The sequence below is a fragment of the Bison bison genome, unplaced genomic scaffold (assembly GCF_000754665.1).
Source record: "Bison bison bison isolate TAMUID 2011002044 unplaced genomic scaffold, Bison_UMD1.0 scf7180017864233, whole genome shotgun sequence".
Lineage (NCBI taxonomy): Eukaryota > Metazoa > Chordata > Mammalia > Artiodactyla > Bovidae > Bison > Bison bison.
Genome location: NW_011494805.1, coordinates 1,134,690 through 1,144,223, shown reverse-complemented (window position 1 = coordinate 1,144,223; position 9,534 = coordinate 1,134,690). Strand labels below are relative to the sequence as shown.

Below are 9,534 nucleotides of genomic sequence, written 5' to 3'. Positions count from 1 at the left end.
CCCGGGGCCCCGGCGCCCATTGGGAGCCGGCCTCCGGCAGGACGCGCGCGTGACCTTTGCCTGGAGCGGCCCCGGGGGCGCAGACGGGGCGTCCGGGGGCCGCCGTCCCCACCCCGACGCGCCGGGTTAATGTTTCTCTTTCAGGGAGACTCCATGGGGTCTGACTTGCCATTGCTCCTGCATCCGGCCCCGGCCTCTCCCCGGGTTTTCCTGCCGCGCGGTTGGTGAGTTCCCTGAATTAGCATTTCCAGGTTAAACGCGGGCAGTGCCTCCTACAAGGTCCTCTCACACTCCGGGAAATAATACCCCATTATCTCCCCCTAAAGCCTGCAACAGTTGACAAAGAGCTTTGGACAATCAGCCTGTCATTTGACCTCCCAAACAATGCCAGGAAGGCTCTCCTACGACTGCCATTCTACACAGAAGGAAAAAACCGCTCCAGAAAAATAAGATATCTGCCCAATCAGCCAACCAGAAAGTGAAATCTGCGGGGGGTTTTCAACCACATCCTGGGTGCACCCACAAACCACCCACCTCCCTACCGAGTGACCCACCCCACTAACTGGATTATAACACAGAAGCATCTATTATAGTTATAATGTATAACACAGAGCAAAGATAACTATTCAACATTCTAATTTTTGGATTATAAGTGTTAGAAAGTGTTAAAAAAAAAGTGTTAAAAGTTAAGGATATCCACAGATATCTTGAGTTCATAGACTACATTGTTTTATTGTCTGATTTCTCCTCTTTACCAGCTGCTAAAAGGATGCTGCGGGAACCAGACTGGCCAATCTGAGGTGCTGGAACAAGCCCGGGGATCCCTGAGGCTGCTCTGAGCCCATCGCTGGCCTTGGTCAGAGTCTTTTCCCCTCCTTTTTCTGGGCTCTTCCAGATGGTGAAATACTGAATGGAAGGGGAAGGGGCTATGAGACTGTAAAGAGAGCCCTGAACAAGGAGTCAGTGTACCAGAGTTTTAGTGTGAGGAGGACAGCTGTGGTGCGGGTCTGCAGAGATGCTCTGGAGACAGCTGGTCTGGAAAATGGCATCACTGTGATTTTTCCACTGAGACAAGGGGAGAGGGGCTGATACTCACACTCAGTCTGGAAGGACTGGAAGGTTTCGGCCAGGAGAAGAGGAAGAAGGACATCACTGACCCGGATAGCATCATGTCCAAAAGCTGTCCTGAGGCCTTTCTGAAAATAGTTCCTACAGGCGAGAACAGAGGGTGTGGGAGGCTGTGACTACAGAGGAGGGTGTGGTTTGGACTCTGACCTTCTGTGTCTCTTGAGGGGATTTGGACTTCATCCTGCCAAGCCTGATGGGTTACTATGACTGGCCTGGGTTACCAGCCCTTAACACAAGGGTGCAGGAGTCATAGACTATTCTACAGTAAGAAATGTGTATCTGTCTGGTGGTTGTGGGCATTGGTGTCATCAGACAGATACAGTTTCTTCTTTTTCCTAGCTATAAACTGCAAGCAATATATTTAACCTCACTAAGCCTCAGTTTTCTCATCAGTAAAATGGGGATTATGTTATGTGCTATGAGAATTAAATGAAATTATGTAGGTCAAACTTGCCTTTCTTCTTACAGTGACAAGTAGCTACTGTTATCCTTGCAAGTACTTTAATGTGTGTGTGCAGGGCTACCACGGAGTAACAAGGAACTAGCTCCGTTCTGATGCCTTCCCTTCTTCCCATTATGCTTATTTGGCTTTTGACTCATTAGAATCCTTCTGCTTTTTTCCTCCTTCTCGACATCACTTCCTTCCTTTATGTCCTGGTCTAGACTTTAATGTCAGTTTCGATCTTAACTCGCTTTCCTGCTCAGTTTGTTTGTTTCCCGGTCCAACCTGGGTCAGACCGTCTCCAAAGCCCCAGCATCGTGCTCTGCAAGAGCCACACAACAGTGCATAGCGTGTCCTCTGGCCCCAGTATCTGCATACCCCACAGTGCGGTGCCCGGCCCCCCAGACGCCTTATATGCAGCCCTGGCCAGCCCCCCGCCCACTCCATGGTCCTTCCCACCCCTCAGAACCCCAAGCCTGCTCCCGGCCGCCTTTCTTTCAGCAGACAGTCTCCTCTTCGCCAGCAGAGATCACAGGAACTAGCAGGAGGGAGCTCTGCTTCCTGTCCTGGCACCAGAAACTGTATGTCCAGTCTCCATTCTGCATGCGACAGAATCCCTGTCTTCTCAGGTCTTCTGGAACATTCTTTCATCAACCATCCCCTTAGCTTTCAGTTTGTTCTCTACTGATTTCATCACAATCTATAAACACATTCAGCTGTCTCCCACAGAGCGTGCTCCATTTTTCCTAATATCATCTGAATATATGCCTATTCTTTTTTAACAACGACACATACACACCACGTGTCCACTGCATGGAACATACTTCTCGGTGGATCTTCCAAGGCCAGTTCCTCCTTTAGAACCAAGTTGTAAGTCACCTCTTCAAAGAGCCTTTCCCCGACCAGCCAATCCAGAGAGCTGTCCTCTCCCTCGTTATCAGCTGTCAGCCTTCTTCACTTCGGTCACATCCTTTACCCCGCATAAATATTTTCTGAAAAAAGAAATGAATGGATGAATGAATGATTCCAGGAATGGGATCATTGAGCTCCTGCCTATCTTGCAATCCTCTTCCCCGGGTCCTCCTCACAGCATCTGTTATCTGGGCGTGCAAGGCAAACAAGCCCTGCACTCTCGTGGCTCTAAGCTTCTGCATGATATCAGCTCTACCAAGATCACCCACACAGCTTCTCAGCTGCCTGAGGCGTTTGCCTGCTGCTGGACTGCCAGGAAGATCTGGTATCCTCCCCAGGGTCCCCAGAGGGCTACCCCCTCTCCTTGCTTGTATCCCTGGTAGAGTGGTCATGTTGCTGCCAACAGCTGTGTCGTGATTCGTTTTGACCCGAAGATCATTGCTGTGCTTATTTTTATTTTTTGTTTTGGGTTTTTTAACAGCCACATTGAGCTATAAATCACATAACATACAATTCCTCAATTTAAATGGTACAAGTCATGGTTTTTAGGGTATTCACAGAGTTAACCATCACCACAATCAATTTTAGAACATTTTCATCACTCCAAAAAAAAAAGAACGCAAAACATTGTAGCCATTAATCATCCATTAATGACTCCCCAATCTTGCAGTCCTAGATGACCACCAGTCTACTTCCTGTTCCTATAGATTTACCTGTCTTGTACATTTCATGTAAATGGAAGCATACAACACCCGTTTGTGTGTGTGTGTGTGACTGTCACTTCTTTCTGCATCTGAAGACTCACTTGCCCACAGGACCCCTTTCACGTTGAATCAACATGGCAGAACGTGGACTCTGTAGAGTGGTTTGCTCCGGAGAAGAAACCAGGGCAATGTTTCTTAAATCACGTCACACAGCATCCTGGGAAATCATCTGAATTCCTGAGCTGGAGCAAGGAGGCTCAGGCTTAGCTACCCTTGCCCTCGCAGGAGGAAGGGGAGCACGCAGACTCCAGGCGGGCTCGCCCGACCTCCTGCACCATGAGGACCCGCGCCGAGGACAGACTGCCTGCGTCTGCCGGACCTCTGCGTGCGTGAGCTGTCACCTTCAGTCCCGGCTGTGCTCAGTCGTGTCTGACTCTTCACAGCCCTGTGGGCTCCTCTGTCCATGGGCTTCTCCAGGCAAGAACCATGGGTGGGTTGCCATCCCTCCTCCAGGGAATCTTCCCAACCCAGGGATCGAACCTGGGTCTCCTATGTCTCCTGAATTGTCAGACGGGTTCTTTACCGCTATCCCAGCTACCTCCTTTCTAAAAAGAGGATAGAAATCATCCTGTCTCATAAGCAGCACATTGTAGGATCGTAATAAAGATTAAATGAGAAGATATATGGCAAATGCATAGCACAGTGCTTGGGAGATTATAAATGCATGATAAATATTTATGATGTTGTAGTTGTTGTCTGACCACAGCTGTTTTCATACTGTTTCTCTAAGTAAAATTCAATATGGAAAGAGGGTTCTGCTGTTTTACAAAAGTAATTCAAACCATTATTCTAGGAAAGCTTCACACACCGTGTGGAGATCCCCCGCCAGATGGTCATGTGCGTTCTGCTTGATGAAAGTAGGGACGGTGGGGAGCTGAAGCTTCAGCTGAAGAGCAACCATTATGGAAAGTTGTGGGGGGCGGGTGGGTGGAGACGGATTGGGCTCGGTTGTCGCCCCGAGGCATGTGGGATCTTAGTTCCCCGACCAGGGATCGAACCTGTGTCCCCTGCACAGGAGCGTGGGTTGTTAACCTCTGGCCCACCAGGGCTGTCCCTGACTTCCCCTGCTGTGAATGGCCTTTCCTGCACGTCTGGCAAACCTCTGTGCAGATGCTGCCCGACCGTCTTTTTCTCGCCTTCCTCCCTTCTGGGACGGGACAGCCGTGTGCATGCCCGTGGGCCTGTGTCCAGCCACCGCCTGTGCCGATGACTGAGAACAGCTGAAACACAAAGGGCCTTTTTTTTTTTGAGTGTTTAATGTTTTTTTTTTTAGTTTATCTACTTTTTAATTGAAGGATAACTGTTCTACAGAATTTTGTTGATTTCTGCCAAACATCAACATGAATCAGCCATAAGTGTACATATATGTGTCTCCCATTAACAGCTCTGGGCTTAGCATACAAGGCTCGTCCCTCCAATTTTCAGATATATATTGAGGACCTACTGTGAGCTGACATTTCAAAATGCAAAGACTTCATAGAAGCCTGGGGTTATCACACAGAAGAATCTTCAGACAAGGAAATAAGACCCAGAGAAGGGTATATCTCATCAAGTTTCTCCAGAACCTGAGAGAGGAAAACATTAGGGATTCGAGTCCAGCTCTTCCTGACACCTTGCTCTTTCACGGCAGGGATTTTTCGCCCTTTGCTTAAAATAGATTTTCCGAGTGTCCATGTCGATTCCAGACTCCCTCACCGTCTCCTCCCCCCATTCTCGCCCCAGCAACCATAAGTTCATTCTCTAAGGCAGATATGTACACTCTGCTAGATTCAGAATGGATAGCCAACAAAGTCCTCACAGGAAACTTGGCTCGGTGTTACGTGGCACCTGGATGAGAGGGGAGTGTGGAGGGTGAATGGAAAGATGGATTTGTGTGGCTGAGTCCCTTCGCTGTCCAAATGTCACAGCACTGTTAATCAGCCATACTCCAATATAAAATAAAAACTTTTTAAAAAATTAATAAAAATCAAGAGACCTAAAAAATAAAACAACAGATTTTTGAACATGATTAGAAAACTAGAGAAAATATGAACGATTATTTTGTTCGTTAATGGTTTTTCCAGACCAAACGCTAGCCCTCAAGCACCCCTGAGTTGGAGCCAGCAGACATGAACACAGACCAAGGCCAGTCTGCAGCGCGGCTGACTCCATCAGTGTCCGCCTCCCTGTCCGCCTCACGCCCACCGTGCGGCTGACTCCATCGCTGTCTGACTCCCTGTCCGCCTCACGCCCACCCTGCGGGCTCACGTTTCACCCGCGCCAGGCCAACCAAGGGCCTGTAAAAATTTAACTTGGTGCGATTGCACAACCGTGAAAGCTCAAGCTGCTTTTCTGGATAATGAATGTGATTCTTCAATTGCCTCGTGAAAAAGTTTCCAGGGGGAGGCCAGACAACACAAACATCGGTGTCCTCGGCGCAGGTGAGGTGATGATACCTCAAAAGGCCGAAGGGGACATGCATTTGGACACGCGTGGGGCACTCAAAGAATCTTGTGCTGTTTCTCTGTCTGCTCCTTTGCTGAGTTTCTATTGTTAAGAATCCTTTTGGAGGGAATAGATATGTTTGTCACTTTGTTGGGTTTTTTAAATTAATTTTTATTGTAATTGTTTTGTGATGTTGTGTTAGTCTCTATAGCAAAATGAATCAGCCTTACACGTATATGTCCCCCCTTCGTACTTCCTTCCCCTTCAGGTCCCCACAGAACGCTGAGCAGGGTTCCCTGTGCTCTCCGGAAGTTCTCATAGTTATCTGTTTACTCGTAGTATCAATACTACGCGGGTATCCATCCCAATCTCCCAATTCCTCCCACCCTCCCACATTCCCCCTTAGTTCATATATTTGTTCTCTATGTCTGTGTCTCTATTTCTGCTTGGCAAAAAGATCATCTATACCAGTTTTCAAATGCATATGGCCAAACTCATCAAATTATATACATTAGATATGCACAGATTTTTAATATCAATTATACCTCAGTAAAGGTGTTTAAAAAAAAAACTGCTTCCTCACTGAGTCGAAATCATGGTTCAGCAAATCCACTGTTCTGTCTCTGACTGACGCAGGCTTCTGGCAAGAAAGAGTAAGAGACTCCCGTTCCTGCCTGGTTCTCCTCAGGCTGCTGCTTAGCTTCTCTCTGCTCACAATGGTGCCGATTCTGATGGATGCCACTCCTTAAGGCCAGGTCTCCGCTTCCTCTGAGAAAGCCCCTAACCATTCCTCTTGACTCCAGTTTGGAGTCTCCAATCTCCCTTCCAAACTGCGGTTGGACAGATCAGCCTAAAATTCCAACCTGAGCTAATGCCTCTGCTTGGTGCCCTGCAAGGCTTTCCACTGTTGCAAAGATAAAGTGTCAACTCCTTAACCTCATTGAGTGATAATCTGGTCAGGGTTGTTGGCTGTTGACAAAGGTTTCTAGCTAAGGATTCTAGTTAGCTGGATCCTGGTCCATGTTGCCCAAGCCAAGCCGTGAGCCCAGCCCTGGCCATTCTGCCTCAGAGCCAGGAAGGGCGGGAGGTGCCCCAGGACCTGCTGCTCCCTGCTGGCGGTGCATGCTTACTAGCTGTTCTGCCTGCTTCCTTCTTGGCCTCAGCATTGTAACCCCTCCTTCTCAGCATCGCGGATTCCCCTCTGCCTCGCTGCTGACTCTTTACCCGCGTTCTCGTCCACATTCTTCTCTTCACCTGGGTAAGTCTTTCTTCTTAAATAGCACCTTAAATAGCACTTAAATAGCACCTTCCCTGACCCTCTTGGATTAGGTTAGAAGTCCCCAGCATGGAGAAGACTCTTGAGAGTCCCTTGGACAGCAAGGAGATCAAACGAGTCAACCCTAAAGGAACCCCAAACCAGTCAATCCTGAATATTCATTGGAAGGACTGATGCTGAAACTCCAATACTTTGACCACCTGATGAGAAGAGTTGACTCATTGGAAAAGACCCTGATGCTGGGAAAGATTGAAGGCAGGAGGAGAAGGGGACAACAGAGGATGAGATGGCTGGATGGTATCACCGACTCGATGGACATCAGTTGGAGCAAACTCAGAAACCCACTGGAACATTCAGGCAAGAGATGTAGACCTGACTTATGGCAACGGAGATGAGAAAGCAAATTTTTTTTTAATTGCAGAGGAAAAATCACTTGGACTTGATCAAATATGGTTATAAGGAAGGGAGAAGAATCAGAGAAGGTCCCAGGGTTTCTAGCTTCAGCAACTGGGTGACTGGGAGTGTCACCATCTGAGCTCAGAACTATGAAGATAGTGAGTTCACTTTAAGATGTATTCAGTGTAAGATATGGACTTTGCTCAGAAAAGTAGGACTTACCTCTCTATACAGTTTTGGTCATACCTCACATGTAATAGGTGCTTAAAACGCTTCTTGAATGGAATTGAAGCTGCAGTACATCCTACTTGTAGAATTTTCAATATCTATTTTCAACTGTCTTTTGTCAGATTCCATACAGACTCATCCAACCATACTGGTCTCATGTCATCCATATGACAAGCTAAGAAATTTCACCCCCTGGAAACTATGACTAAGAAGTTTTACTGCAATATTAATTTTCACTAAGTGGTGGAAGGAGTCGGGGACAAGGTATTTACGAGAGCAACCACAAATTAGACCAGGCCTACACTTGGCTTTCGATTTCCCTACAAATTTCAGAGAAGCCATAAAAGACTGGAGCGAAATCTGGTTGGTTGATTAGAAACATGTGAAGGAACCCCAACCAGGCACGTGTTTCACATTTCCTACTCCAGAGCTTGCCAAGTATTCATCATTGTCCTCCCCGTGTTATTCCAGAAGGCGTCACCGCTCCAGCTGGCCTTTTGGAAGGACAGGGCTGGGGTCAGGAGCGCATCCACAACCCAGGCTCCCCTGGAGACGGGGAGGGCGAGCCACGCGGAGGGGGCCGCCCTCACCCCATCTCCTCAGCCCTGCTTCCCGGGGCTCCCCTGGAGACTGAGAGGCTGAGCCACGCGGATGGAGGCCGCTCTCTCCCCATCTCCGCAGCCCGGCTCCCCTCCGTGCCGCCCCCCATCTCCTCAGCCCTGCTCCCCTCCGCGTCCCCTCAGCCCGCCCTGCTCACCTCCGCTGCAGGAGAGAGCGGGGAGCTTGCAGACGCGCCCCCTCGAGGGAGAACACGGGCTGCTTCAGTCTCAACCTCTCCCTCCCGTAAGCAGATTCCAGAACGCAATGGGAACAACCAGAAAGTCCCAAATTTGACACCGAACTCCACCACCCGTCTCGGGTAATTTACTTAATCTCTCTGAGCCATGAAAGTGTTAGTTGCTCAGTCGTGTCCGACTCTATGCGACCCCATGGAGCCCGCCAGGCTCCTCTGTCCATGGATTTTCCAAGCAGGAATACTGGAGTGGGTTGCCAAGCCCTTCTCCAGGGGGTCTTCCCCACCCAGGAATCAAACCCGATCTCCTGCACTGCAGGCAGACTCTTCACCATCTGAGTCTCTGAGCCTTAGATTTCCGCATTTCCAAAATGAGGATAAGATGACTTGCTTTGAAAGGTAAAGAATGGAAGAGGTAACTCGTGTAAAACACATACATGCATGTGACATTAACACCCCTGTCTGGTCCCTTCTTGCCCTTCCTCTGTGGGGTGACGTGCCCAAGCCAATGTGGAGCCCAGACTGCCATCAGCAGAGTCCCCACCACCCTAACCCTCCAACGTCCGGTGGGAACCGTCCAGTGTTCAGTTGCTCTGAAGAGGGCTCAGGTTCATCTAGTCGTCGTGGGGCTCACAGAGCAGATGGGATGAGGAGAAACCTGGCCTCCCTCAGATTAAAGTCCTCCCAGAGCAGAAATGACAGAAAAGCTAATTATGCCTGAAAGTGTCAGATCAGAGCTCATAAAAGAGGTATCCTTCGAAGTGGGCCTTAATGGATGAGGAACAATTTTCCAGGAAGGAATCAGAGACATTCATGCCAAAAAAGGTAACGGAATAAAGACACTGAGGTGATGATGTGCTCAAGAAACCATAGGTATGGCTGTGGTAGGTGTGGCTAAAGGAACGGCAATGTCAGGGGAGGGCTCAGTTCAGTCACTCAGTCGTGTCCACCTCTGTGACTCCATGGACCACAGCACGCCAGGCCTCCCTGTCCATCACCAACTCCCGGAGTTCACTCAGACTCACGTCCATTGAGTCAGTGATGCCATCCAGCCATCTCATCCTCTGTCATCCCCTTTTCCTCTCACCTTCAATCTTTCCCAGTATCAGGGTCTTTTCCAATGAGTCAGCTCTTCGCATCAGGTGGCCGAAGTATTGGAGTTTCAACTTCA

General features: G+C 48.9%; 1 protein-coding gene and 1 long non-coding RNA gene across 6 annotated transcripts in view; one reads left to right on the top strand and one right to left on the bottom strand.

The window, feature by feature from the left end:
- The window catches only part of LOC104993088, a 2,482-nt gene extending 1,363 nt beyond the window's left edge, over positions 1–1,119 (top strand). For both annotated transcript variants that reach the window (XR_825788.1, XR_825787.1), the window contains exons 2-3: positions 145–224; positions 759–1,119. This is a non-coding gene — a long non-coding RNA (uncharacterized LOC104993088). The remainder of the gene's footprint in view (positions 1–144; positions 225–758) is intronic.
- The window catches only part of ENPP2 (ectonucleotide pyrophosphatase/phosphodiesterase 2), a 135,502-nt gene extending 131,890 nt beyond the window's left edge, over positions 1–3,612 (bottom strand). The window contains exons 1-2 of one of the 4 annotated variants that reach the window (XM_010846194.1): positions 2,370–3,612; positions 1,097–1,209 (exon numbers count right to left, since the gene is read on the bottom strand). In XM_010846194.1, coding sequence (XP_010844496.1) covers positions 1,097–1,209; positions 2,370–2,385 — 129 coding nt within the window. In that variant the 5' untranslated portion in view covers positions 2,386–3,612. Of the gene's footprint in view, positions 1–169; positions 717–1,096; positions 1,210–2,369 lie in introns of those variants that run through there. The other 3 variants (XM_010846195.1, XM_010846199.1, XM_010846197.1) reach the window with 3 other exon arrangements.
- Positions 3,613–9,534: the final 5,922 nt, after the last annotated feature.